This window comes from Mucor mucedo (genome assembly GCF_025094135.1).
Source record: "Mucor mucedo strain NRRL 3635 chromosome Unknown EV154scaffold_8, whole genome shotgun sequence".
Taxonomy (NCBI): domain Eukaryota; kingdom Fungi; phylum Mucoromycota; class Mucoromycetes; order Mucorales; family Mucoraceae; genus Mucor; species Mucor mucedo.
The window spans coordinates 161,868-189,854 of NW_026252292.1; the positions used below are offsets into that span (position 1 = coordinate 161,868).

General features: G+C 36.8%; 10 protein-coding genes across 10 annotated transcripts; 4 read left to right on the plus strand and 6 right to left on the minus strand.

The window, feature by feature from the left end:
• Positions 1-1,335: 1,335 nt before the first annotated feature.
• EV154DRAFT_493962 (uncharacterized protein) lies at positions 1,336-2,470 on the minus strand. The gene has a single exon (XM_051599852.1). It carries the CDS (start codon positions 2,170-2,172, stop codon positions 1,426-1,428), a length of 747 nt encoding a protein of 248 aa, XP_051462272.1. The 5' UTR covers positions 2,173-2,470; the 3' UTR covers positions 1,336-1,425.
• Positions 2,471-2,685: 215 nt separating this feature from the next.
• EV154DRAFT_541789 (branched-chain amino acid aminotransferase) lies at positions 2,686-4,136 on the minus strand (the record flags this gene model as incomplete). Its single annotated transcript, XM_051604495.1, has 4 exons — positions 2,686-3,480; positions 3,549-3,659; positions 3,720-3,929; positions 4,122-4,136. The coding sequence occupies 4 exons, from the start codon at positions 4,134-4,136 to the stop codon at positions 2,686-2,688; spliced, it is 1,131 nt and encodes a 376-aa protein (XP_051462273.1).
• A 199-nt stretch (positions 4,137-4,335) lies between these two features.
• Positions 4,336-5,532, plus strand: EV154DRAFT_297196 (uncharacterized protein). The gene is made up of 4 exons (XM_051594835.1): positions 4,336-4,781; positions 4,848-4,999; positions 5,065-5,365; positions 5,437-5,532. The coding sequence occupies exons 1-4, from the start codon at positions 4,537-4,539 to the stop codon at positions 5,480-5,482; spliced, it is 744 nt and encodes a 247-aa protein (XP_051462274.1). The 5' UTR covers positions 4,336-4,536; the 3' UTR covers positions 5,483-5,532.
• A 50-nt stretch (positions 5,533-5,582) lies between these two features.
• EV154DRAFT_476956 (ATP11 protein-domain-containing protein) lies at positions 5,583-6,731 on the minus strand (the record flags this gene model as incomplete). Its single annotated transcript, XM_051598072.1, has 4 exons — positions 5,583-6,179; positions 6,233-6,368; positions 6,423-6,513; positions 6,587-6,731. 4 exons carry the CDS (start codon positions 6,729-6,731, stop codon positions 5,583-5,585), a joined length of 969 nt encoding a protein of 322 aa, XP_051462275.1.
• A 330-nt stretch (positions 6,732-7,061) lies between these two features.
• On the minus strand, positions 7,062-7,727 carry EV154DRAFT_476957 (uncharacterized protein; the record flags this gene model as incomplete). The annotated part of the gene is made up of 3 exons (XM_051598073.1): positions 7,062-7,132; positions 7,246-7,456; positions 7,599-7,727. 3 exons carry the CDS (start codon positions 7,725-7,727, stop codon positions 7,062-7,064), a joined length of 411 nt encoding a protein of 136 aa, XP_051462276.1.
• A 316-nt stretch (positions 7,728-8,043) lies between these two features.
• On the minus strand, positions 8,044-8,513 carry EV154DRAFT_476958 (uncharacterized protein; the record flags this gene model as incomplete). Its single annotated transcript, XM_051598074.1, has 3 exons — positions 8,044-8,177; positions 8,277-8,456; positions 8,489-8,513. The coding sequence occupies 3 exons, from the start codon at positions 8,511-8,513 to the stop codon at positions 8,044-8,046; spliced, it is 339 nt and encodes a 112-aa protein (XP_051462277.1).
• Positions 8,514-11,096: 2,583 nt separating this feature from the next.
• On the minus strand, positions 11,097-12,636 carry EV154DRAFT_297304 (uncharacterized protein). The gene is made up of 4 exons (XM_051594837.1): positions 12,385-12,636; positions 12,142-12,326; positions 11,539-12,067; positions 11,097-11,476 (listed from the first exon to the last, which is right to left on the minus strand). The coding sequence occupies exons 2-4, from the start codon at positions 12,320-12,322 to the stop codon at positions 11,143-11,145; spliced, it is 1,044 nt and encodes a 347-aa protein (XP_051462278.1). The 5' UTR covers positions 12,323-12,326; positions 12,385-12,636; the 3' UTR covers positions 11,097-11,142.
• Positions 12,631-13,891, plus strand: EV154DRAFT_297396 (uncharacterized protein). Its single transcript, XM_051594838.1, has 3 exons — positions 12,631-13,016; positions 13,096-13,332; positions 13,411-13,891. The coding sequence occupies exons 1-3, from the start codon at positions 12,851-12,853 to the stop codon at positions 13,797-13,799; spliced, it is 792 nt and encodes a 263-aa protein (XP_051462279.1). The 5' UTR covers positions 12,631-12,850; the 3' UTR covers positions 13,800-13,891.
• Positions 13,892-21,302: 7,411 nt separating this feature from the next.
• Positions 21,303-22,176, plus strand: EV154DRAFT_494002 (uncharacterized protein). Its single transcript, XM_051599853.1, has one exon. The coding sequence runs from the start codon at positions 21,334-21,336 to the stop codon at positions 21,856-21,858; it is 525 nt and encodes a 174-aa protein (XP_051462280.1). The 5' UTR covers positions 21,303-21,333; the 3' UTR covers positions 21,859-22,176.
• A 3,520-nt stretch (positions 22,177-25,696) lies between these two features.
• EV154DRAFT_494015 (uncharacterized protein) lies at positions 25,697-27,985 on the plus strand. The gene is made up of 8 exons (XM_051599854.1): positions 25,697-26,117; positions 26,174-26,343; positions 26,425-26,611; positions 26,667-26,810; positions 26,882-27,056; positions 27,104-27,443; positions 27,496-27,652; positions 27,709-27,985. Exons 1-8 carry the CDS (start codon positions 26,074-26,076, stop codon positions 27,962-27,964), a joined length of 1,473 nt encoding a protein of 490 aa, XP_051462281.1. The 5' UTR covers positions 25,697-26,073; the 3' UTR covers positions 27,965-27,985.
• The last annotated feature ends 2 nt before the right edge of the window (positions 27,986-27,987 follow it).

Genomic DNA, 27,987 nt, shown 5'->3' on the forward strand with positions numbered 1-27,987 from the left:
CTAACTGTCTCCGTTTGTTCTACGACTATTGACACCCAACAGTCACTTGTTCAGGTCGATTAAGGATGAACCATTAACTGACTTTTTTCGATATACTTTATTAATCAATCAAATTTCCACCAAGTCCTTCCGGGACGGTTCACCGCTCTCCTCAGCGAGTCACGTCTGTCAGTCTTTACACCGGTTTTACTTGGAAGGCTTTTTGGCGTAGTCGGTTGAACTTTCGTACCAAAAGTGTTTGTTTTTAAATTCTGCATAATAAGGTTAATACGACCCTCACCATGCATAGATATTGCTGCAGCCAATAATAATAGGCTTGTTGTTACACAGGTTAGGATCTTTCTTATAAATACTCTTCTTTTTTTTCTTGTAAATAAATATTCTTTACATTTGTCTTCACCAAAATTTGGATTTATCTTGTAATCGATGCTAAGTAGTATTTCCTCCGCTTTCGGTCGCTGTTTGTTGTCCATTGTAATTTATACAATCACTACATTTTCTTACATAAACCCGTCGTAAACTCTTTACTCTTGTACATGTTAGAACTATATTCTCTTCTCATCTCTCACTGTATTATTACCGATATACATTTATTTGTCTTATCCATATATTTTATCGTCTAAGATCACTTCAGAAATATTCTTAATAAATGATAAAACTAAGTTGACAACTAAAAGTCTGGTGCTCGCTATTACAATTGTTATATTCAATAACAATTGTCTCTTTTTAAATCTAAATCCGTACTAGCGCTATATCAATATCTTCCACTGCCAGCTGACTCTTCCCTCTGCCCGTTATGTTCTGCAAGTTCTCATTACCCCGAGCACATGTTTGTCTCCTGCCAGCGTGTTTGGCAGATTTGTAAACGATCCTTTACATACCTATATCCACAATTACCTGCCTTGTATTTACCTGAACCTTCTGAGGTCCTATCCAGTATATTCACGTTCAATTTCCCCAGTCGTAAGATGTTCCATCTTCAAACTACCCCAATTTTTCTTTTTGGCTCTATCCTTGAAGGTATTTGGAAAAATTACTGGAGTTTTATTTTTGATTCAACACCTTTTACCCGGATCAGATTGTCTGTACTATCACTGGTATTGCTCACATCTATATCAACCAGCACAACGTGAACTCAGCCAATTTTCTTATCATTTAATTTTCTTTATTTAACTTTTGTTTTTCTTCGCATATTAACTCCTCCCTCATAATATCATTTTACTATCACTGCTTACCTCTCATTAAGACGTGTGAATTTCATTGAATCTTAAATAAAATCAGGACTTAAACAAAAAAAAAAAAAAAAAAAAAAAAAAATCAACGGACATTGTGCACATTTAATATCATAAGGCTTTTAATTTAAAGTACTGAATGTATTATTGCCAATAATTTTTGTAAAGAAAAATTAAGGATAAACAAACCGTTTTATTGTTGCTCTCGTTTGAGAACCGATGGTGTATTTGAACAGACAGATGCACTCAAGCTTCGCGCCGCAATAATAAATGGCCCATTCAAAAGAGCTAACATATCAGCTTCTCTTTGATGGAATACTGCTGCATCAATTCTAGTTTTAACAGGAGGAATTTCGGTTTGACTTGTAAAATTATTCCTTTTCCAATGAATTGAGAATGGAGGTTTGATTACAGTCGTAAGGTCCATACCCTTATAAGGGTTATGTAAACTCACACCAAAAGAGTGATAAACTGGTAAAACAGGTGCTGGTGTGCTACCAGAGCTTGCAGAATTGATCGATAAAAAATCAGTTTCACTGTCAGTTGATGGTTCCCTGGAATTATTTTTGCGCTCTGTAACTGTCTCACGTTCATCGTAATCACTGTATTCGTATTCATCGTAATCACTGGTTTCGTCACAACTACCAAATTCATCGGATAAATCATTACTGCTAAAATTTTCCTTAGTTAACAGATTTATATAATTCTCTTCTTTTGTCAACAATTCAGGCTTCTCCTCTGGTTTGAAGATGGCTTTGTTTGCACATGCTTCGATGGTATAGTTAAGGTTTTGTATCTCACCCGCAGATACTGCTTCCTTTTCAGACTTAGATTGTTCAGCTACTAATGGAGTCTTTTGATCAGCATTGTTCTCCAAGCAAATGCGCTTATTGTCTTGAGATTCAATTGCTTTATCTGAATTACGCTTCGACCTTGCCATTTCACTTTTTTTTGAAAAACCAAGAAAAGACGCGGCATGAAACTAGGGGGTGAAACTTTATGATATAGCGTGTGACGTGCTTTTTAAACATAGCCCTTTGCAAATTGATAAAATGGTTTATCTCTACTATGGTATAGAGCCACATAAGCACTTAGTTGGGACAAATCAAGATCTGATAATAGATGAACCGGTGACTATCTTTCTTTAAACCTCTTAGGTGCAAAGGCCAGTGCTACATCGAGTAATATATTGTATTGTTCGACCTAACTTGTAATAAAACACGATTTTTTGCATAATGATATCACCCCTTGATCTGTTTATCAAAACCATTATTATATAGCACTCAGCACGTAAGATTGATATATGAATATATGATTGCCCATGACCAAGATATTTACATAAGTCGATTCGGTCTTTTAAACATTGCATAAAATTCATGCAAGATTTGATGTAGCTTATTACTTTTTACCATGCCATTTATTTATTTGAACAATCGGATCGATATGATATATTCTAAATAATTACACGAGAAAAATGGTGTTCCACAACTCCATATTGGATGTCCAAGATAGCAGCGTTGATTTTCATTGTCAAAGGACCAGCCTCGGAATTTGATTTAGAGCGTCGAAGTAGAATCTGAATATCTTTTCCTTTGTAACCGATACTCTTGATCGGACTGACAATACATGCTGTTCCAGTACCAAACATTTCCAAGATACGATTGTCATCTACAGCATGTATGATGTCTGCCATTGTAATTTTTCCTTCACGTACATGAATACCTGTCTCAGCTTCCCAAGATCTTACCAACTGTATAATACTATCACGCGTAATACCAGGGAGGATTAGTCCATTCAAAGGTGGTGTCACCAATTCACGACGGCCTGTATTAGGATTTTCCCATAGCATAAAAAAATTCATAGTACCGGCTTCGGTGACTTCGTCATCATTACCAAAAAGCCATAGGTTCTGTTGATATCCTTTCTTTGATGCAATTAGTTGAGGTCTAGCACAAGGTGCATAATTACCACCTATTTTGCAGTCTCCAGTACCGTTAGGCCAGGACCGAACATATTCAGTGGAGGCGAGTAAACTTACAGCTTTGACACCAGTGGAAAAATAAGGCCCTACTGGCGAAGCAATGACAAACAAGAGAACTTTATTTGGCGCACGGACACCAAGAGATGATTGAGTTCCAATTACGGTTGGGCGCAAGTAAAGGGAGTACCCACGTTTAGAAGAAATCCATCGATTTTCGATTCGCAAAAACTCTGTGATAACTTTTATCAACTCTTCGGGATCAAATGTCTAAAGTGTGCCAAGTTATCTTAAGCATTTCAGATAGATATAATATGCAGTGAATCAAAATAACTTACTGGCATACACAATCGTGAAGAGGATTTATTTAGACGTGCCATGTTCATTTCAGGGCGAAAGAGTCTGACATGGCCTTGAGCATCTTTGTATGCCTTCATACCCTCAAAACACTAAATTAAGTAATTAATATTCACATACAAAACAGCACTTCTTGTTTCTAAAAATGATACCTCAAAACCATAATGAAAAACAACGGCGCTAGGTTCCAATTCCAGCTTGCCGTAAGGCTTGATATTGGGCTTATCCCATCCACTCTCTGCATCCCATTCAATTGTAATCATGTGGTCGGTAAAGTTTTTACCGAAGACGAGTTTATCTTCAGGAATTAAAGGTTTTAATTCAGCACAAGTTTGGATTTGCAGTTTTTGGGAATTGAAAGTCTCGAATTTGTCACCAGCCATTTTTTTAAAAAGTACAAATAAATAGGATCTACAGAAAAAAAAAAAAAAAAAGGTGATTATTTATAGGCTGCCAAAAGTCGGGGTGTGTTGTCTGAGAACCTCACTCAAACTTCTGTAATACGCTACTGGTCTAGGTTTTTAGAAAAAAAAAAAAGTCAACTTTTTTTGTACGTTATAGTTGGCCATTGTCATTGATCGGTAGATAGTCCACACGGTTTATGCATTTTTATAATGGAGACGTAGTTTTAGTAGACAGAAAGATTTGTGTGGATGTTATACTACTTTTTTTTTATTGAATGGCGGGAAGTTGAAGATATATGGAAAAACAATTAAAAATTTCCATAACTATATCCTTGCCCACATCATAGGACATGCAATATTCTACAGATTATTTATTGATACAACAGAGGGAACTCAAAGTAAATCTTGAGGTGACAGAAGATACCTGCCAATTTTGACATTTTATACAGCAAGCCACTAAAGAATCACAGTCCCGAGGACAAGTATGGACTACTTTTTTGATGAAATAGTTTTTTTTTGCAACCCAACCAACAAAGCAAAGTTTCCCTATTAATATATATATAAAATGGCCATTGTAGAAAAGAAACGTAAACACAAGGATGGCTCCGAAAAGAGTTCTAAAAAGAAACAAAAGTCCATCACAAAGATTGTCGCTCCCGGTTCACCTGCCAGTTCCGTCACTGTAGCAACACCAACTGCCGCAACCTCTTTCTCTGAAGTGGTTGTTAAATTATACCTTCACTTGGCTCCCATGTGGTCAGGGAAGACAATGGAAGGTGTCAATGAACAGTTAAATGCCTTTTTAATGAAGTATGAATTTCACCTTTTTTCCTAGCTGATTATGGGTATTTTTTTTAACACGAAGCTTGCCAATAGATACGTTCCCGAAGTCGACGGTATTGTTCTCGCACACTCTGACGTTAAATTCGATACAGATAAAGGAAAAATTCTTTATGATTCACCCTTTTGTCATTTTTTCGTTACTGTCAAACTCCTTGTCTGGAAACCCAAGAGAGGAACAAAACTTGGTAAGTATTAATTTTTAAGCAGGAGGTTTTACTAGGGTTTCTGACGCATAGTGTTTTTTCAACAGTCGGACGCATTAATTTACAGTCAGAGGATCATATTGGTCTTTTAATTTATGGAACTTTCAACGCATCCATTCCCAAATCTCGCATACCTTCTTCTACCTATGAATGGAAAATTAACGAGGAAGAGGCTGTTGTAGAAGATGCTGTTGAAGCGGAAGATGATGCGGTCGTGGAGGAAAGTGCTGAAGGCGAGGAGTCTGTTTCAGAAGAAAGAACTAGAACACAATATGGTGAATGGGTTGATAAGGAAACTGGTTCTAGCATTGGTGGTGATGATGGGACACTTGAATTTAACGTTATGGAGTAAGTGTATTTAGCGCGTGTACAAGTATATACCGGAGACACTAACACGTTTTTTTTTTCTTTTTAAAAAGTATCATTGAAGCAAATGATATCTTGACCGTTACTGGAGCTCTTTAGATTGTATATTTTTCCTAAAATTTCTTGTCCCACCCATCTCTTATTTTTTAAACCTAAAAAAAATTAAATATTTGCATATAACATGAACATATATCACTATTTATTGTAACGGAACAACACTCTCCATCTCTTTGATCAACTTATGGTAATCAAATTTCTCCGGTAAAATATTGAATAAATGGACGAGTTTGATTTTATGTGGATCATCAGTGGAATAAAACTGCTGTAGTGCAAAAGCCAAATAATGTGCATCAGAGTTAGTCAGCATCTTTTTAGGTTTGTCATTGATGTTTCCTCTCATTAGAACTATCCCTTTACTTTCCGACAATTCTGGGTAGTGAGTGATTGTCAAAAATGGTCGTGCATTTTCTCCTTTAGTCTTATACTCTAAAAGCGAGGTAAGGTTGCATTGATGCGATTGAAATTGGAGGAAAAAGAATTCTAGCCCGGTTTCTTGAGGCAAGGGAAGTATAAACTTTTTTTCTTTTGAGCTTTTAAACTTTTCAAACTTTTTTAATGGACAAAGATATCTTACCAATGGATATCTTTGGGATGTTTGATACATTTTCGAGTACGTTGCCACGGGAATAACAGCATAAATGCCATCTTTGTCACAGTGGTATTGGGTCCAAATCTTTACAATCTTGTCGTTATCCTCTTTGAGCAATAGATCCAGCTTGACAATGCTATCCAACGTCTAAAACAGATAATTAGCTGCTTGTGGCGTATTATTTTACAAAAAGAGTTTACAGGCGCAGCGGGTACAGTTCTTTTGACAGGATCCGCTTCTTTCTTCACTTCAAGCTGGAGGGCAGATGTGGATTTCGGTATAGCCTTTTTGATTTTTGAAATGCTCGTTTTAAGCTCTTGCATAGTCACCCCTCGTCTATACGCAGGTTTTAGTCAAAAAACAAGTCTGCTACTAAAATATGAAGGTTACTTTTGCGCTGCTTTACGCAGTTTCGACGCATATTTAGTGTCATAATCAACTTTGACACGGTTTGCTTCGTTTGCAATACATTTGATACGATCTATATCAGTTCAAAATCAGTCTTATGTTTCCTGTTTAAAATCTAGCACTTCAATGAACCCACTGCTAATTACCCCAATTATTGTAATGGCCACCAAACAAAAGGATTGACGGCGAATTTACTATTTCAGCATGTCGAATTTGTCGAACATAGTTAGAAGTTATCCTTACGTTATGTAGGGTAGTCAGGGTATCAAATGTCTTTCTACACGATACCATGGTGACTTGTACACAAAAGAGATGGAACGTTGGTTTTTATGTCGAGCCAACCAGAATATCAGCTTACCTTTTTTGGACGAATGTAAAAAAGTTATAGAAGGGCTTGACCCTCCATCAAGATGTTTAGCCAAAGAAGTTTATGAAGCCAAAGCAAACTACGACAGAAGTAGTTTCGCAAGAAGATATAAAAAGAAGAGTATATTGCTACGTATAAACGCAGGCTTATGCTGTTGTCATAAATTATATAAAACGATTGATTTATAGCGCAGGAAAACTAACATCGAAAAAATAAGGCTATATACAACAATCACTACCAACCATCCGAAGAGTCTAAAGAATTGGGGTATCGACTACATCAAAGTTGTAGTCGTAGTCAGCAGCCATAACCATATACTTCTTAGCTTTAGTTGTGAATTCAAAAAAGCTTATCTCAGAAAAAAAAAAAAAAAAAAAAAAATGGGTGTTTTGCATATTTTCCTCAATGTTACGTTTATTTTGTCACAATATATTTTACCTTTTTTTCCTATTTTTGAAGCCCTTTGGACCTCATCGTTTAGCCTCTCCTCGACTTCTTCCTTCTCACATTCTTTTCTCTTTCTAGGCCGTCTTATAGCCCTCTTTTCTTCGTCATGGCCATCATCTTCGACTTCATTGCTGGTCAAGTTATCCTCCCGGAACTTTCTCATCAGTCTACGACGAGCTTCTTCTCTTCGTTCGTTTTCCAGCTTTTACAACCTTAATTTTTCCTCTGCCCCCTGAAGAATCTTGGCGCACTCGTTTTTACGCTTCTTTCGCGCGATATTCGACTTTTATCTCCTTTTCCTCTTCAAATTGGATTTGTTCGGTCATCTTTCAGTCCAATTGCACACGCGAGGTTCCACCATAACGTTCACGCTGTTCTGTAATCTTACGATTGTACATAGTGTGTTTGTTGACGTTTAATAACATTAAGAAAGTACGTTGAATACACTCAATGACACTCAAGGCGTGACACATATTACTGGAAGTGCGCTGATATTTAGGTATGTCGGATGTATGTTGCTCATAAATTTGTTGAACAAGTGCAAGGTTTTAATAAGTTGCCTTATCAGATGACGAAATATGGAGTGTCTTTTCGGTATTCTTTAAAACTTCATACATAATTTCCAGATCTTTTTCGGATTTGGAGAGGATATATTGTGTTCTTGCTAAACAAAGTAAGGTGTTCGAATCCTTATTATTATATAATTTCTTTAATGCAATTTTGTTTAACACATAGACGTTAAAAGAGAGGTTAGCTTTGTCCTGATATGTAATTTTTTTTTTCATTTTCTTAAATCATAACAATATCTTGTTTGTACTGTTTAAATTTAACACGGACATCGGCTAAATCGACACAAACACTTGCATTGTTTGCAGCAGCTTCTCCAGTTTCAATAAAAACGATTATAGCTAAACCATTCGCGGCTTAAACAATCAAAAGATCACGTCGTAATGCCTGGGTGTGGAAGCTGGCAGCTAGTTTATATAATTCATTACATTGATCCTAATGCTTTTCAATTTTACATTCCCTCGCATTAGCATCATAATAATTTCCAAGCTCGACATGAGTGTAGAAATCGTCTTTGTTACACGATTTAAAGACTTTCTCATAGGATCGCTTGGACAGCTTTTTGAGATAGTCTCCTGTACTTGACCGATCATTATCTATGTCGTGGAATTCTGAGCGTCTGCATCCAAAATCTCCTTATACCATTCAATCGCCTCCTCTGGTTTACCTAATGATATTTCTATGGCAACCATGCATAAATGGGCTATAAATATATACCGTGACTGACAATTGAAACCCGCCCAAAAATTTCTGTTTTTGGAAATGCCAAAAGTACATCCCAATAAAATGTTCTCCAGTGGACAGCTTACTGTGGCAACGTGCCTTCAAAATTTGATATAACATACTTTAAATTGTATAGTACAATGTATAAAAGTTTAATAAAAAAAACTTAATATCTGGTGTTGCCTCCTTTGGCTTCGATGACAGCCTTGCATCGGGCGGGCATTGAAGAAACTAAAGCCTCCAGGTACCCAGTGTCAATGTTCGACCATTCGTCTCGAACGATGTCCTCAAACTTTTGAATATTTGTAACACCTATTGAGCGCTTATTCAAACGAAGTTTGAGGTATCCCCATATATGCTGAATAGGGTTTAAATCTGGGCTATTTGGTGGCCATGTGTCAAATCCAGTTTGAGAAATTCGAGAGATAAAACAACGAATTAAGAATAAAAATAAGAAATTTGACGAAGTAAAATTATCAAACTGCAAAAATAAACTAAAATCTTTATTATACAATAAATTGGGTTCTTTATATACATATTCAGGGCTTGCTGAATATCAATTATTAAAGTGAAACCTGTCAAATATACAATAGGCGTATTGTCAATTAAAGATCGAGCATCTCATGGTACTAGTGTTCGAACTTTTCGAGCTTGCACCGGTCTTGCGCCAGTTCGAACGAAGCTCGAACCGAGTTTTTGTACTCGAGCTTGCGCCACTTTTTTTGGGTTCGAGCGAGCTTCGATCGATGCTCGCTCGAAGCTCTCTCGGCTAAAATGTCGATAGTAGTCACTTTAAAGTTAAGGTCCTTGAAAGACTACAAATGGCATTTCCCCTTGATTTTAATCTTTTCTTCCCTTTATCATTTTTTATTTATTTATGCTCTAATAATTCCAATTAAAATGCTTTGGCCTTTATTTAATTGTACAACCAACAAACACATTTACCATAGAAAATGAAACAGTGTTGCACACTATACCCAACTAAGCCAATTTTTTTACAGCAACCATAGTAACATGACGTAGCAGAATTAATAAAAACTTTTATGTTCACAAATCCAAATGTATTATAATTATAGATGCAGTAATAGTTTGATTAATTACCCGAACTTGGTGTTAAGGCTGGTGAAAAAAAAAGTTTTCTTTTTCTTTTTCCAACTTCTATTTCAATAAATAACAATTTTATTATCATAATTTTCTGTAATTAACATCACTTTGACGTGCACTTTGTGTAATAAAAAGGGCGAGCGAGTTCGAGCTATCGTATTCGCAACCGAGCCGAGCTTAAGAAACTTCGAGCGAGCTCGAGCTGCAAAAAAACGCATCCGAGCGAGCTTCGACTGGAACACGATCGAAGCTCGCTCGAGAGTTTCGATCTTCATTCCGAACACTAGTCTTGTTGATTATTTCAACAAACTTGTTGGATGTAACTTTGTTGCTTTTGCAAAAAACTTTGTTGATTTTACATACAAGTCTTGTTGAACCTTTCAACAACTTTGTTGATCTTACAAACGATTCTTGTTGAACCTTTCAACAACTTTGTTGGTGTTTCAAACCAATGTTGTTTCGCTTTTTCATATTTTCATTCGTAAAACGGTATAAAACAACCAATGGTTTTTGATTTCATTATCATTCATTTATCATTTTACATAAAACACATGATAAATTATTAAACAGAATTTATTATCGTATATACAATGGCTTTTGAGAAGCAGAAATATCTTTAATGGTAATAAGGAAAAGAGTCTTTCTTAACATTTGTTCTTATAGACGGCATAACCATAAATAGGGCCCTAGTACACATTTAATAAAGTTTAAAGTCTTTCGCATCCGACATCGAACGAAACATACAACCAAGAAAGAGTGCTTCATATGAATGTATTGATCCCCTAAAAAACAAAAATTAGAAACACAAAGATACGATTTAGAGTAATCTCAACCTTACTTTGACCGTACATCATAAAGCAGGCGTACCGTTAGTCTAAAAAAATGATGAACAGATATGTGAGCGATTATTAAAAAGATATATAAGTTCAGAAGATATACCATAACATCTTTAAATAAAGAGTATCCTAATTTAAAAAAATAATTGAGGTGGTCCACATTAGTCTTTTGGTTTAAGGAAGTATATAAAGAAAACTTACAGCTTTGTCTAAAGTACCACTCCCTTTTTTTAAACGAAAAAGAAATAAATAAAGGATTGTAGTAGCAGCCCCCATTAGTAGCATTTAAGTTTTCAGTCTACACGAAAAGCAAAAGCAACTCCTAGACTACCTGAATGAGAAGTGTTGTTAGCAATGTAGATAGCAAAAACGTAAAACAGCACGCTTTAAGATGGAAGTTAAGTACCTTACATAGAAGCAAACAGCGTTAAAAAACGCGCTGGGGTTATCAATAGAAGATCCTCTTGAAGCTAAAAACAAAGTCAGCATCGTTAATAGACACACATGTTAAATTGGGAAATAAGGTTACCATAGATTCATAGTATTTTTTTAAGTGAGTTTAAGAAGAAAGAAAGGAAGAAAATGTAAAAAAAAAAAAGAAAAAAAAAAATTGGGCTTACGCCAGTTTTATTTGGTTATGTGACTTAAAATTCCAAATCTATCTGCAGCGTTTTGTATGGGTGAGTCCCTGTTCTTCATCGCTGTATCCCTCTCTGGTATCAACGTTTTGGCGTCTTTTTCCATTATTAGAAAAACCATATGTTTTAGCAGCAGAGGAAGAAGTTTTACGACCAGTAGTAGAAGGAGTAGGATCCGCATAAGAATCATAATCATTGCCATGAGAATCATAACCATCGTCATATCGATTTCCGCCAAACTCTCCCCAAGTAGAACCCTCGAAGCCTTCCAAGTACTCTTCGAATCTATCCTTGGGTCTATTGTTATATGTTGGTCTTTCCTTTCTCAATTCTTTTTCTAAATTTGGAGTAGTTCTTTTATATAAAGAAAAGGTGTTATTTTTTAAAAATGAGATAGAAGTAATCATTAATATTACCTGGTGCGTTGATCGTGGTCAATCACAGTAGGATTGCCGAAAACAATAGCCTTGTTTCGAGCTCTATTACATCGAAACTTGTGAGTTTCGGACAATAACAAATTTGCAGCCCATGAACTTTCACAGCGATGCAAAGGAAAACCGAGCTGAATTGCATTATTTTCTAAAATATAGGCGTATTTTGAAACCACCTCAGAAGAAATGTTTGACCAAAGAGGTAAAATAGCCTTTGAATTGTTTTTCTTCAGCTTCTTCAGGATTTCTTCTGTCAAGTCATCGTGAGTTTTTCTGGCGATAGTTTTGAGTATATTATAGTCTCTGGTGTTTTCCGGGTCATTGATATCCAGATTACAAATGTTATTTTCCTTCTTTAAATAATTGATAAGGGCAAGCAGGCGGGGACGAGCAGGAGGATAAACGTGTTTTTTAGTAGAATTGCTGGCTTGTGATGCTTCTTCTAGTAGCTTTGGAATGTCACGCTTACCCAAAAGATTAGGGTTTAAAGAGTTGGCAACACCAGTTTGGTATGCTGACAGATAAAAAAAAATGCAATACTAATTGGTTAGCTATCGAGTAAACGACAATACTTCTTTTATGTAATACCTTTCTTGCTGGCTTGTTTTGCCTCGTTAGTTATTGTGCCATCCATGGGTTGAGCAAAAGATGGAGCTAAAAGTTGCATAAGATCCTTCAGCATTTCGTATTGACGATCCATTTTGTTATTCAAATTAGAAACTTCTTCTTCCAATTTGGAAATTCTAAAGACAGTAGCAGAATTGTTCATTGTTCTAAACAAAGAGAATGTAACGATGATTGTTCGAAAAAAAAATTGCTCTTTATATATACGTCTACTGTAAAGCACCTGGACCATCCATCATGGAAATCATCATATGCGGTCGGCGTGTAGACTAAAAAAAGGTTGTATGCACTTTTTTATCGTTATCCGATTGGTTACAATCACGTCAGTATGTAAATATTGCAAAGAAATGCTGTCTGCCGATTGGTTAGGGTTAGAAAATAAACATATACAAGCGACGTCAAATAAAAAAAAAATCTTTATTTCCAAACATGGTAGTATATGTATATATCATCACCATTAGAACAGCCAAGCATTACCTACTATCGTTGTCCTTAAAATATTGAATCATCCCACCAATCAACAGGAGCAATTTGCATTGGGTTTATTTCTTTCGGAATCACTTCTAATTGGATAGAGGATATACATGAGAGAACATGTATATAAGGGACCAAAAAAAAAAAACCTAAAACTGACATACACACACTTTTACATTTTTACTGTTTACCTTCAATCATGCCCACTCCACGTATTTACAATAGACATACTTGTTCCTGTAAAATGCCTTTTTCTAGTTTGCGTTTACTTAATAGTCATTACCAGAGATACCCCGACCATAGAGTGGTTGACACTGATGTTGTCATGCAAGAAGCCGAACTTCCTTCATCCTCTGTTAACACCCGTAAGTTACATCCATATCAATTCACTTTTCATTAACAACAATTCTAACATAATACTCAACGTAATTGTTAACTTCCTAGCTTTATCAACTGATTCAGTACCTTATTATTCTTCTTTCACTTTTGAAGCAGGTCATGGTGAAAAACATGTTTATGACTTTGGTCCAGATCCCGGTTTTGATGAAACTGAACTTAACAGCATTCAGTTTATGGATATTATTGAAACGTACGGTATTTCAAGGGAAGCATCAAGAGAACTGATTTACCTTTTTCGAACAATTCTTCAAAATAATTTGATCGGTGCTGAATTTAAGAATGGTAAGTTATTTATCACAGACTATATTGGTGATAGAAAAGTATCAACTCAATCTTACCATTTTTTTTTTACATAATTAGGTAAAGTGCAATCCACTATTCTATTCCAAGATACCTTAGAAAGAAGACTTGATGCAAAAGTAGATGTTCGTAGCTACATTTATGATATTTGTCCCCAAGGCTGTCGACTCTACCAAAAAAACGACGAAGAAACTTTGGATTGTAGTAGCTGTGGTGAGCAGAGATACGCCAATGCGATGACCAGAAGACCTGCTCGACAAATGAAGATGATGTCTGTTGGTGACCGGATCGCAAGTTTCTTGGCAAATGACAGATTCCGTGAATTGATGAAGTACAGACACAATTACCAGTATGAAGACGATGTGTATAAAGATTATTTCGATGGAGAAGAATACCGGTCGCTTAAGGCAAATACAAATTTTTTTCTTCGGAAGACGATGTTGCATTAGCACTTTTTTTTGACGGGTTCCAGCCTGGTAAAGCAACGACAGGCGACAAACTTTCGATAATTCATCTAGTCAATTTAAACTTTCCACCCGAGTATCGGTAAGTAACAACTACTTTGTTTTGTTCAAGTAATTAATAACGACTTCCTAACCCAACCTGTTTTATTACAGATTTCAAAATGAATATATGATCCAGCTCGCAATCTTACCTGGTCCAAATTCACCAAAAAATCTCGATTCCTTTTTAAGACCAATTGTCGACGAGTTTAAAGACTTGAGTAACCACGGCCTTGTAATAAGACGACATGGTAATATTATCTGCAAGTCTAAAGTAAACCTTGTTATTGCCACTGGTGATATTCCTGCTGCTGCATCTCTGGCACATCATTCTGGCCACATGAGCACAAATGGTTGTAGACTGTGTCGAATCGTCACCAAACGGATCAACAGCCGAACTTGTTATTTAGATACCACTGCCTCTTTGCGTGAAAAATCTGACTTTACCAGCGGAAGTTCTGACTTCGTAAGTAGGGCAATATAAAAGAGAGAGACCGATTAGAAGGCCAGAGAAATGGGGTAGAAAAAATCCAGATACTAAATATATTACCTTGTCTTATAGGAAAAAGGAATCAATATTGAGCCCTTGTTTACCTCTCTACCGACATTTACCCATCCAACATTTTTTGCACTTGAGGAACTACATCTTATAGGTCAAGGAATTGCTAAACACGTATTTGAATTGCTGACTGTTTCAATGAAAAAGACATATAATAAAGCCATTGCTCTTAGGTATGCGCCTACTGAAGAAGAGCTTGAAGAAGAAAACATCACCTCCGCTATCGATTGGCCATTCACATTCGAGATTCCAAAGGATAAACTGATTGAAATTGGCAACTTCATCGAACTATCAAGACCAACAGTGCCTACAACATTTTCCTCTAAATGGGAAAATCCAATTGAACAAAGTGGTGGCAACCGAGGAGTAGACTGGATCGACTTTCTTCTTTACATGGTCCCAACAACATTCGTACCCGCTTTGCTGCATAACAATGTGAAAAAACCCTTATTGTTTTTGTGTAAGGCTTGTGCAATCGCTTTGAAATGGAGAATAACAAGAGAAGATCTGACAATGATGAAGAGGTAAGTTAATATAAAACAAGAATAAAGTTCTATTTTTTGCCATACCAGTTTGTATTTTAACCCATGCTTTCATTTTTAGTGCGTTTAATCAGTGGAACACATTTTTGTTGAGTGAGATACGTCAAAAACGAATCCAGCCCGGTGTATTAAAACCTGTTCAACACTATCTGACCCATGTTCCAATGATGATTGAGAAGCAAGGCGTTTTGAAAGCCTATTCGGGTAGGTCAATGGAGAGAACGATTGGCCGCTACAAAAAGTTGATAAAGTCAAAGGTAAATGCCGGTGCCAATGCTGGAAATGTTCTTGAACGATTTGCTGTTTACGGTCATGTAAACAGTTTGAATATCAATTTGAGGGAGACTTTGAACCTCTTGGAACCCAAAAAGCGAACAACGAACGACTTCGTTTCCCTTGATCCCAGTGATGACACCTGCGCCCGAGCTCTGGTCTCCGCTGTTCCAGTGCCCTGTGTCTACCCTTCCTTGTGGTGTATCTGACAGACAATTTACATCTGCTCTCCAAAGGTATTACCGCAGAGAATATTCCGGTACCCCACGAATTTGTCAACACAAGTAGTGGTGTAGTCAATGGCGCCGGTCGGGCCTGGTTTGATGATATTGTCTTTACGTCCTCTTTTTTCAGAGATCATATCAACGAACGAAGGAGAGGTAATAATTATGTTATGTTTGCTGTATCCCATCTAAAGTAGGTTTGGTTGGTTAGGGTTATTGGGTCATTATTTAATCGTACTGAAGGTTTTTTTTTTTTTACCTACATAGCCATCACAACAATTTAACGAGTCAACTGTATGTCGGTTCCATCACTTTCTTTTTTGAGACCACGTTTGATGGTGTAAATGACTTTCTCGTTTTAATTGATGTGGCTGAATCACATGGAGTGGTAGATTACGACAGGCTCATGCCTAAGGTGGTCTTACGTCGTCCTGGTCAACATAAGTACGTTGTTTGTCGTTTCAACGATATCGTTTGTAACGTAGGCCTTGTCCGATACACCATGGCTGAAAATCATTACAAAGTCATATCGCATCACGTTTTCAAAGAATTGCTATACTCGAAGATGGTGAATGCGAGTAATCTTTAAGAAATATATTTTTTTTTGTATGAATCTTTATAAAATATAGAAATAAAAATAAAAATAAACATGGACAAAATGACGTGAATGAATCTTAAACGCCGAGTAAACGTCTGGTTGAGAATAGAAAAATTGTGACACCAAAATTGATAAACAAATCTGCAATCAACACTTGTTGACTAAGTTGTTGGCCAGCAACAATTATTTTTTATAAAAAAAAATGGTCAACACCTTCGTTGACAAAATCAACAACAGTTGTTGATTCTGTCAACAAAGTTGTTTACAGGAAACAACGAATCCGCCATAGTGTCAGTTATACTAGTGATCTTATAACGTAAACCTCTGTAATAAGAAACGTACCTATTTAAACCAGTCACTACAAAATCTCTTTAAAATCTATCTTTAATATAAACAAACAGAAAACATCCTTCACGGAAACGTTCATTTTGTTTTAGTGATCCTATAGTGTAAACGTCTGTAAAAGAAACATACCTATTTAAACCAGTCACTGTAAAGACCCCTCAATTACATTATTAAACATAATATTAGAAAACATCTGTAAAAAGAGACATTCCATATTATCTAATATCCTGCATTGTAAACGTCTATCTAAAAGAAACATATGTGCTTCAAACAGTCTTATAATAATATTTTTACTTTCCCTCTTCTTTGAAAAATATCAATTACCCTTTTATTTTCATTGAAGAACTTCTTACTCCTATAAACTATAATACTTAAAATCAAGGTCTAATCATCCTTTACAAAACCTGATTTGGTGCTCACTATCAAACTTTAAAACTCATATCTAAATACCACTACTCAGAACAACCAAATTATAATAAAGTTTGACAATTGTTTTTTGATGAACCCTTCTTAAGTCTAGGAACGGCTGTCAAGAATATTAAGTGAATAATTATGGCTTAACGTGTATGAAGTTCTACCACTTTTTTCTGATGTCTTTTACAAACATGTTCTTCACTTTTGGCTGTTCCGACAGGTAATCGGGGGGGGGGGGTGGGGAGGTTGCGTAAATTAATCATAAAAATAAAGATAAGATTCTTTTACAATTGTGGAAATCGGTGTAGATTTATAAAATAAAAACAAGAAGATCATCGAACTTGCAAAAATTAACTAAGGCTTTATTAAACAAATAAATGGGGGTCTTTATATACACATTATTTCAGACATTGATCACAGATGGGCTGATGACGGTTGTGCGTAGATTTATCCAAATAATACTCGGATGTAATGATCCCATATAGAAAGACCATAATGAGATGTCAATAACAATAACAATAGCATTCATTCTTAAACTGTGTATGTCTTGTAGCACAACATTCAGGGGAAAATGTAGTTCTTGTTAAAGATAGCTGTGGCACCTCAACGTGGCTGATGTAACCTTCATATGTTTTCATATTAATGTTATTATTTAAATGTATGCCTTATACTTGTATGAAGGATGATATGAGATCAAGCCTGTACATAAAGTAAATGATCAGTATTTAATATAAAGTACGAATAAGAATTATATTTAGGATCATCAAATGGAAGATTTAAGAAGTGTAGATAGAGTCATATATTAAGTATATAGCCTCGATCACGACATAATCGCTAAGGACCCATCCAGAAACTGGACAGTACCAAACCCATAGCTACAAGGCAAATGTGAGTGGACTCCTTCATCATTGCCATTGCATTTGATGACATGCTACACGAGTCTCACGCAAGCTATTATTAGGCCCCAACACAATGAGAAACGCAAGAATAGCTAGTCAACGTATTGAAAAGCAAATAATTGCTAAGGACCCATCCAGAAACTGGACAGTACCAAACCCATAGCAGCAAGGCAAATGTGAGTGAACTCCTTCATCATTGCATTGGGTAACTCACTCTGGTTCGTGTTCTTACCAGGCACATGTATATAAGAAACAATGAAAGTTAATCATACCGCAGCTAAAAGATAGTAGTTATAGACATACCATGATCATTTTTGGCAATCTCTAAAAGCAATAAGAGACGCGAGAATCACTAGTCAACGTATTGAAAAGCAAATAATCGCTGAGGACCCATCCAGAAACTGGACAGTACCAAACCCATAGCTACAAGGCAAATGTGAGTGGACTCCTTCATCATTGCCATTGCATTTGATGACATGCTACACGAGTCTCACGCAAGCTATCATTAGGCCCCAACACAATGAGAAACGCAAGAATAGCTAGTCAACGTATTGAAAAGCAAATAATTGCTGAGGACCCATCCAGAAACTGGACAGTACCAAACCCATAGCAGCAAGGCAAATGTGAGTGAACTCCTTCATCATTGCATTGGGTAACTCACTCTGGTTCGTGTTCTTACCAGGCACATGTATATAAGAAACAATGAAAGTTAATCATACCGCAGCTAAAAGATAGTAGTTATAGACATACCATGATCATTTTTGGCAATCTCTAAAAGCAATAAGAGACGCGAGAATCACTAGTCAACGTATTGAAAAGCAAATAATCGCTGAGGACCCATCCAGAAGCTGGACAGTACCAAACCCATAGCAACAAGGCAAATGTGAGTGGACTCCTTCATTATTGCACTGGAATGATAGAAAGTGTCTGTTACTCGCCTGGAAAAAAATAATTTACCAGGTAAAGGAAAATTAACTTCACTATTGCGTGACCGTTATTACAATAATTACTCGTGATGACGTAAGTAAATCGTGTCGCGTCGATGCAGAATTGATTTACTTATTTCGCCACAAGTAATTGTTGTCAATCAATTTACTTTCTTTACCTCCACAATGTCAGATTTAACCCAAGGTAAGCATACTGCGTGTTGGGGGAAACGACGAGTCTAATTACAGGTGTTTTTTGTAGCATTAGAAAATTACGTCAAGACTTAAAAGGCAGATCAACTATACAAGGCTTCATCAATAACGATAAAAACGACATAGAGGTGTTGATTGTTTGGTTTGAGACATTTGTTAAATATGACGATGCTTTGAAGTCTTTTACTTGAAAGTCAAGCAAATGTACAAGGATAACATAAAAAAATCATACAAACGCAAGGCCAAAGTAGATATGAAGAGAATTTTTCAACAATCAAAATCTCAAACGAACGCAATGTTGAATGGAAGCAAAGTTTGGACGAAGCTACGAATGCTGCATCAGAGATATTAATCTTGAGACTGAAACGATCATCAAAAGTATAGTATTAAAAAAATAGCTTATTTGAAAAATGATATCGATAGATCTATTGATAAAATGAAGATATCTGCTATAGATTGTGCGTGGTGCGTCTTCCTTCTCATCCTCATCTACTGCTGCCGCTTCATCGATCGAAGAAAAATTGAATCCATTTTGTTTTTTTGTATTTAACTGTGAGTTTATTTAGCATTAGAAGATTATTAAAATTCAAAAGGAAAACTAAATTATTGTTTTATAGCAACCTTTGTCTTCGTAAACATGTTATGACATTTTAAGTTGGAAGGTGTTCGGACAACGAGCTTTGGAAGAGGCCCTTTGGGTATCTGCTTGGACGTGCAGGCCTTGCCCAAGACAGAACACTTAAGAGCTGGAACTGTGCTAGCACCAATACCTACTACAACCGCCGGACCAGCCTTTGAAAGAGTAGGAGAGGTATGTTCCACAGTGTTATCAACATCCATGGATAAATTAACGATAGTAGTAGCATATTTTGATGCCGCCGAACCAATAGCCACAAAATCATTATCAACAGATACATCCGATAAATCTGTATCTGAATCGGAAACAGTTTCAATTCCAGCAGCCACCGACGTCAAAGGGGCAGAAACAACAGGCAGCTCTTCAGCAACGTTAACAGGGACATTAACAGTTTTCTACTTACAAAATTTGGCAGTGTGGCCGTTGCCATGGCAAGAGAAGCATTTGGTCATGGCCAATTCCGGACATTTGGAACGAACATGGCCCGCAAGACGACACCAATGACAAACAGTAGGCGCATTTTTGAAAGTCGCCGACGCGTAACAATCCCATTTTTCAAGATACAAGTTGTTTGTGAGAGGCTCATTCTTGACTCTGAGCCGGAACCATCAATGTAACCGGCAGAAATATCAAGAATCACCGACAGTTCACCCTCAAAATAACCTGCACAAGTGTACTCTATCACCTGGTACACCCCACCATAATATCGGAGCGAACGTTTAAAATCCGCCAAAAACGTTTGTTTATCGGGAATTCGCAATAAAGTCATCTTGATATGGACCAAGGTATCATTATCAGAAGGAGCTGAAAGAGTGCCTTTGAATAGCATGTCCTTAAAGTTGACTCCTGGAGACACTGCGTTTGTAGTGCTGGTAACTTTTGCAAACTTTACTTCAACGATGATTTCACCAGAGGAGCGAGTACCATAGTTGCTAATTGGACGGAACCCCTGAACGGCGCCACATTGATCTTAAATCATACGCTTCACTTCGGTTTTAAAACAGACGACTGGAAAAGAAAAACAAAACAGAACCAGGAGTCAAAGCTTGCTTCACAGTAGAAGCAGCCTTCCTCATAATGATTTCGAAATCAAGATCAGAATGTTCAAAAATTGCCTAACTTTGTAATTCGAACCTAGAGTCACTCTCGTTCGAGACGGGTAACGGACGAATAACCTTTTTGGAAACGCCACGGGCTGCCACGTTTGACCAAGAAGTTAAATTGGTGTTCACCATTATTTAAAGATCGTTGAAGAAAATTAGATTAGCAATTGAAATTGTTGAGAATGTAATAGCGGTTACCAGTTTTCGTTAATGTCAAGATTGATGGCGAGATCGAAGAGATGAACCAAGGCACATTAATTGAAAAGTATAGAACCGGAGTTGACGAGCCGAATACAACAATAATATTTGATGCATGGATCGAATTCAGCGAGATATGGTAGAAACAAGAAAATTGAATGCAAATGCCTTTTGTAAAAATTCTTTAAGCGAAAGAAAGCTAGAAAAATTGAATCTATATATCAAATAAAGAAAGCACGGATTCAATTTGCAAACACAAGTTCACAAAGTGCTCGCAAGTCAGAACATCATATTACTCAAGGAAGGACAAATGTGTCCAGAACTCGCCAAGCATGTCAATACCGAAGACCTCCTGATGAAATTTCAAAAGTTTACCCAGACCTTCCGGCCAAGGTTATAAACTCGCTGATTTCATCAGTGTAGCGCGCGTGCGGCCCAGAACATCTAAGGGCATCACAGACCTGTTATTGCCTAAAACTTCCTTCCGCTTGAAGCCGATAGTCTCTCTAAGAAGCTAGATTTAATAAATATGATATTACAGCGAAAGCAATGAATAAAGATGTCACAGTTGACAACATGATGTACTTATCACTATGCACCTTGTTTCGACATGTCAACAGCAAAACCGACCGAACACAATTGAAGATAGAGATCAACCGATTATTTGAAGTTGCCTCAAAAGATGATCGAAATATCATCGAGATATTTTCTAATTTAGTTACCAAACTGCCCAACTTTGAACGACTTAGGCCTGTAGGAGAAATGGAGTTGACGGTAAATTTTTTGGACCCAATTCTTTCACCCATATTTCATTGCCCTGACAAGAATAAGCATCTCATGTGGTTAAATCGTAAAGATGAAAATACACTGATATTCCGACCAGATGCGACCACTGTTGCCATCCCGCAAAAAGCAGATATTGTTACTTTAGGATACGTAGAAGTGAAGCCCCCAGATTTCGATTCCAATCCCGAGTTGGCATTCAAGGACTTGGTTCGTTTAGGCACATTTTCTCGCCGTTTGATGTTAAGGAAAAACAATTCTACGGTAATATTCGTGCAATGCATTGGTTAGGACGTGGTGTTCTACTTGGTCCAAGCATTCACAGAAGAAATCGCATAATTGGCTGAGATTTTGTCCAACAATGTACCTAAAACAATTGGCCAAATTGGGTGCCTTCTAGAAAAGGTAGACGACTTCAAGCGATTATTCCTTTTATACTAGCATCAAATAGAGACTCGGTACAAGATCTCAAGAGCACTTGAGGAAGAAAACGCTGCTCGACCAATTGATGCAATCAATCCCAAACGTCGCAAACAAAAAATCCCCTCGTTCTCTTTGGTGTAAGGTTTCTCGCTCTCCCTCATATTTTTCTCCTGTAGCCCAATATGATGTATAACTTATGAAATAAAGCATAACCAAGGGTGTTCTCAAGCAAAAAAAATTGTGAACCCCTCTTTTTGTAAAAATTTGGAACCCCCTCCATAAGGCAATTATAATCTTATGTTTTCATAGTCCTCCGCCAAAAAACGTTGAAAATTGTTACTAACCATGTAAAAAATAAACGAACAACAGAAGGTGGTGTAACTACAAAAATGGATTGGCGAACCCCTCTGATCTAATCCTTTCATCATTCGAAAAATACTAAAAAGCCCCACTAGTTGACAGTATGATCATAATAATTTTTACTTTGTAGTTTTCTTTTCTTTATTTTCTTGATATTAAAAATTAGCAAATAATATTAATTTTACCTTTATAAACAATGTTCGGTACCATTAACTTCAACGCTCCTTCCAGTTCAACTGCTTCCAACTCCAGTGCTCCTATTGAGGACGACAGAACAAGAGTTCCAAATTGGAGTGTAGCAGAAGAATGCTTGTTAATTCAAATTTATAATAAGCATTTGAGTTCTCTTGAAAAAACCAAAAGTGATCACGAAAAGGGGGAGAAATACACGGAGATGTCGATTGAACATAATCAACCGGCTCGCAGTCAGAATTTGAGAAGTCGACCATCAGAGCAGCAAAAAAAAAAAAAAAAAAAAAAAAATGGAAGCGTATGGTGAAAGAGTTTAAGGAAGAGTTTGTTAGACGCCAGTCAACAGGTGAATCAGGTTTCGAGCCTGATGTTGTTTATAATCAGCTGGAAGAGATCTTGACAAAATTTCCCACCATCTTGCCACCACACACGTACTCTTCCCATTCGAGACAATTTGTTGTTAATAGTAATGATGTAAATCAAGGATCATCTACAGCTCCTGCTGAATCTTCTTCTGTACCTATTGCAGAACATGAACGTCCTGCTCCTCCTCAGGAATCGCAACCACCTTCTTCTCGCAGAAGAGTGGAAACACCCCCTCCCGATCACGTCTCCAGTACTCCTCCTCCTCCTCCTGTCAATCCTTCCACGACCTCACCACCCAATCCTTCTCCCACCCCTCAACCTACCAATCCTTCTTCTGCGCCACCTCGTCGTCCAAGATCAAACGTAGGCTCTACACCAGCCACCACGACCTCTGATACTAAAGCCATGCTTAATCACATTGTTGATAGAGAACATGAGCTTCCTAATGAGACATTTCGAGAGTTCAGAGAGTATATGGATTCACGATTAGGAAGAAGAGATCCTACGGGAGAAGCAATCATTGCTTCTTTAAACCGAGCTACAGCTGCTTTGGAACAAAACGGTGATAGATTAAACGAGTTGCATAATGGTATGCATCAACAAAGACCCAATCAATAAATATATTCTTTTTTTTAATACATATGTTAAATTACATTTGGTACCTCTTTATTGTCTAGGTTGAAACCATCGGTTCAACTTATCTCTTCTTATATGAACAGACTCTCGAGCTGTTTCGCTATTCCCCAATTCATCTTCATCCATCTCGATTCCTTCGTCAGTTTCAAAATCTGGATCCCCAATGTTGATACAGAAATTGTGTAAGATACAAGCCGCAGTAATGACTTGGCATATATCTTTAATATTCTTCATTTAGACGTGTTTTTTGATGAACCTCCATCTAGCTGAGAGTATTCCAAAGGCCCTTTCGATGGTCATTCTTGCTGAAGAGTGGACCTTGTTGAATTTGCGTTTGGCAACGGCCTCGTCTGAATTGCCTGATACTTCACTCAAAGGATATGAAACAATTACATTACGACAGAGAGCATATGCAGAATCTAAAGAGGGTGTGTAAGTAAGTTATATGTTAACTTTATAGTCAGTATATAAATAACCTGCAAGAATGTAACCGTCCAAAGGGAAAAATGTTGCTGGTTGTCGTAAGAACTGGGTGTACACTTCAGTCCACTTGAAAGCACCTGCAACGTGGGTGCGACCTATAAATACATATCAGTAAAGCAATCAACATGTTATGGATATTTCGCTATTACCAGAGTCACCGACACGGATGTACGTAAAACGGCATTTGCTATCACAGATTGCCGTCAGTTTCATCGCAAAGTTTCCCTTTCTATCACGCCAATGTAACCCCTTCTTCTTGATCATGAGGCCCTTCAAAACCCGTTTGAATTTCCTCAATCCTTTGCTGATCCATGGGCCAGTTGATCAGATCTCCGTATACCCCTTCGATTGCAACCAAAAATCTTCAGAAAAAGTTGATATAACTACCATGCGATACTCCAAAAGCCATGTTACTAGTCTTGTAACGAATATGACAGTTGGCTAAGCGCCATATAGCACATAAAATCTAAATGTATGCGGGGATGCTGTTGTGGGCTAACAGATCAAATGCTGGATGCTGACTGGGGCCGTTGACAAGTCTTTCGAAGCTGCTAAGATTCATGCGATACATTGCTCGAAAACTAGTGCGTGGATTGTCATCGTCAACGAGAAAAGGGTGCGTAATTGTCCAGTAGTGATAGTTGGAAAACGTACCATTGTTGTTTGGACGAACTCGAATTGAACGTGTGCCAGTAAGTAGGAAAGGTAAGGCATGAAAAAAGGAAGGTCCATCAAAAACTGAAGAAAAATAAAAAAGAAGAGCTTCGTGAAGCAAGTTGATCTCCAACTGACGTTGTTCCATATACCACTGAGTTGCGACTACATTCATGTTAATGAGCGTCATTGATTCTTCGTAAACAGTTGTAAACTCATTGAGTGATTCTTCGAAAGTAGACATTTTGGCAAAGATAATAATAAATTTATGGGAAAAGAATAATAAAAAGAAAAAAAGTTACAGAAGGATAGTAATCTGACAAAAATCTGCCCTGATGTCATACGCTATACCTAATTTGGGGTGGTTCCAACCAAGTTTTTACAAAAAGAGGGGGTTACCAATTTTTTTTTTGCTTGAGAACACCCTATAAGAACGAATGTTGAAAAAGACTATTTGTCTTATTATCATTAAGGATATTTCTGCCTTTCAATAGCCATTGTATATACGATAATAAAATCTGTTTAGTAATTTATCATGTATTTTATATAAAATGATGACTGAATGATAATGAAATCAAAAACCATGGGTTGTTTTATCGCTTTTCTTAGGGACAGCCAATTTTTCCTTAGGGACAGCCAAAGTGCACTTAGTCGCAACGAAAGATCTGTGATTTGGATGTTCTGTAGACCTGGGAACAAGGATATACAATCAAAAACAATGTAGCAATTACGAATAAATGTATATTAAACGATTTATACTTATTTTGACAATTCTATCTTCTCTTTTTCGCCTTTGAGCTCGTTTGATCTTAATCTTACGCAGCAATATTAAGGTAAAGTCCAAACGAGAAGCTGAAAGTAAGTTGTAAAACATATATACTGGTCTACACTATGTTGGTTTTAATAAACGTGTATATATTTCAAGTTGTTAAGTTATATTGACCTCTTGGTGTCTATTAAAGTATCATAATCCCAACATTACGACTACGCGCACCCTGGCTGTCCCTAAGAAAAATGGCTGTCCCTAAGAAAATTTGGCTGTCCCTAAGAGACCCGTTCTGGAGAATGAAAGAGTACTTAAAATTACACATAATAAACAAACGATCTATTACATCCTGCTGATACAAAGAAGATACAGTGAGTAATAATTCATAAAATTGTGTTATGGATATGTTGTTATCGGCAAGAGCATATATATCCAGAATATATAAAGGCTCGAAATATTGTTAATTGTTTTCTACATTTCCCAGAATAATACGATTGTGTATCCAATGTGACTATACTTGTGGTAAAAATAGGCAATTTTATGCATAATCACCAAAAAGGAAGATCAAAGATAAATAGCACATAAAAAAAAACCTCATTCCCACCCATCTTTGTTTCTTCTTCATCATGACAATTGCAAAACCAAGAACTGTAGCAATTATTGGAGCTGGGTACTTTTTTTTTATTTTTATAAATAAAGGACCCAACTCATAAAATAGTTTTGTAGATTCAGTGGTATCAACGCATATGTCCAAGTCCAAAAAGAATTGGGAATTACACCTACTGTTTTTGAGTCAAATCTTGATATTGGGGGCACCTGGCTCACTAGTACATATCCTGGTTGTAGGTGCGATGTACCCAGTCAACTCTATTCACTAAGCTCTGAATTGAATCCAAGTAAAGGAAAAAAAATGAAAAAGAAACGGGAAAAAGGTTGCTGATTTCAAAAAAAAAAAAAAAAAAAAAAAAAAAAAATAGACTGGTCACAAACGTATGCCTCCCAAAAGGAGATATTGGAATATTTGCAAGCGATTTGTAGAAAGCACAAGATATATGAGAATACACGATTTGGAACGGAAGTGGAACAAGCGTCTTGGGTGGATGGGCAATGGGAACTGAAAGTAAAAAGTCACGAAACAAAGGAAACACTCCACTTTGATTTGCTGTAAATGCCAAATTGTGTCAAAGGAACCTGTAACTGACTTGAATTATTATGCCAGATTTCTAGGAGTTGGAAGCTTACGTATTCCACATATTCCTCCCGAATTTAAAAACTTTAAGGGGTCTGTGATTCATACCGGCGAATGGGATTCATCATTAGAATTTAAAGATAAGCGCATTGGTTTGGTAGGCTCGGGTTCAAGGTAACGTATTAAAAATTTGGCTCGAAAATCAGATGTTGAACCTTCTTTTTTTTTTTCTTCTTCTTCTTAAGCGCTATTCAAGTCTTTCCGTTTTTGGCAAAAGAAGCTTCCTGTGTGGTATTATATCAAAGATCAGTGCCCTGGGTATTTCCTCAGGTCCAAGAAAAAGTCTCTGACCTGACAAAGTGGATCTTTTCTTGGCTCCCTTTGGCCATCACCCTTTACAGATGGTTTTTAATACTTTATGTAAGGCTCCTTTCTTTGTTTATTATTCTTAACTTAAAATTTATTAGTACGAACGTCAATATATTTTGTTGGGGTATCCAAACTCGAAATTTGCAAACAATACAAGACAAGGAGTTTTAAAAGCCAACCAAGAGTATTTAAAAGATGTGGGCCGGTCTGATTTGATGAGCAGTCTCCAGCCAACTTCCTTGACAGGCTGTCGAAGAATAGTTCAATCCGATACTTTTCTTCAAACAGTAACAAGAAATAATGTGACACTAGTCACAGAGCCTATTGAAAATATAAAAAACGACACAGTGTTTACAAAAAATACAGAGCATCAGTTGGATGTGTTGGTGTTGGGGACAGGATATGAAACCCAAGAAGGGGTACTTGGTGGACTTTCAGGTAATGAAATAAGCTTATCTTTCAGAACAATGATTTAAAAAATATAAAATAGTTATTGGTAAAGAAGGTCAGTCCTTAACACAATTATGGAGATCCAGTGCTCCCGAACTATACAAGTCGACCATGATTCATGGATTTCCCAATTTGTTCATGTTGCTCGGCCCATATACATTAACTGGGCATATATCCGTAGTTCTAATGGCCGAAATGTAAATATTAAACAAACTGGTTCTAATGATCTGAACCTAATTATTTTGTGTTTTAGTCAAGTAAAGTATGCGATTCAATGTATCAAAAAAATACAAGATGTCATTGAACCTACGAAAGAAGCGCAAAGTAGGTACATGCAACAATTAAGATCTGATTTTCGCGATACAGCGTGGGTTTCTTCTTGTAGCTCTTGGTATAAGAATCAATCAGGTGTGATTACAAGCTTATACCCCAACACTGCCACACGATTTCGTTGGGAACTTGGCCAATTTAATAAGTGTGATTACGAAGTAATGACACAACGCCAATAATAAACGGGGATTCAATTGAGAGT

Bases quoted from the DNA above. Each gene is read 5' to 3' on its own strand.
- EV154DRAFT_494002 (XM_051599853.1), top strand. From the start codon at position 21,334: ATGAATAAAGATGTCACAGTTGACAACATGATGTACTTATCACTATGC.
- EV154DRAFT_494015 (XM_051599854.1), top strand. From the start codon at position 26,074: ATGACAATTGCAAAACCAAGAACTGTAGCAATTATTGGAGCTGG. The intron at 26,612-26,666 runs GTAAATGCCAAA...TTATTATGCCAG, and splicing joins ACACTCCACTTTGATTTGCT to ATTTCTAGGAGTTGGAAGCT. The intron at 27,057-27,103 runs GTAAGGCTCCTT...AAAATTTATTAG, and splicing joins GATGGTTTTTAATACTTTAT to TACGAACGTCAATATATTTT.
- EV154DRAFT_297304 (XM_051594837.1), bottom strand. From the start codon at position 12,322: ATGAACAATTCTGCTACTGTCTTTAGAATTTCCAAATTGGAAGAAGAA. The intron at 12,068-12,141 runs GTATTACATAAA...TTTATCTGTCAG, and splicing joins AAAACAAGCCAGCAAGAAAG to CATACCAAACTGGTGTTGCC. The intron at 11,477-11,538 runs GTAATATTAATG...TTTATATAAAAG, and splicing joins GACCACGATCAACGCACCAG to AACTACTCCAAATTTAGAAA.
- EV154DRAFT_493962 (XM_051599852.1), bottom strand. From the start codon at position 2,172: ATGGCAAGGTCGAAGCGTAATTCAGATAAAGCAATTGAATCTCAAGAC.
- EV154DRAFT_297196 (XM_051594835.1), top strand. From the start codon at position 4,537: ATGGCCATTGTAGAAAAGAAACGTAAACACAAGGATGGCTCCGAAAAG. The intron at 4,782-4,847 runs GTATGAATTTCA...GCTTGCCAATAG, and splicing joins TTAAATGCCTTTTTAATGAA to ATACGTTCCCGAAGTCGACG. The intron at 5,366-5,436 runs GTAAGTGTATTT...CTTTTTAAAAAG, and splicing joins CTTGAATTTAACGTTATGGA to TATCATTGAAGCAAATGATA.
- EV154DRAFT_297396 (XM_051594838.1), top strand. From the start codon at position 12,851: ATGCCCACTCCACGTATTTACAATAGACATACTTGTTCCTGTAAAATG. The intron at 13,017-13,095 runs GTAAGTTACATC...TTAACTTCCTAG, and splicing joins TTCATCCTCTGTTAACACCC to CTTTATCAACTGATTCAGTA. The intron at 13,333-13,410 runs GTAAGTTATTTA...TTACATAATTAG, and splicing joins CGGTGCTGAATTTAAGAATG to GTAAAGTGCAATCCACTATT.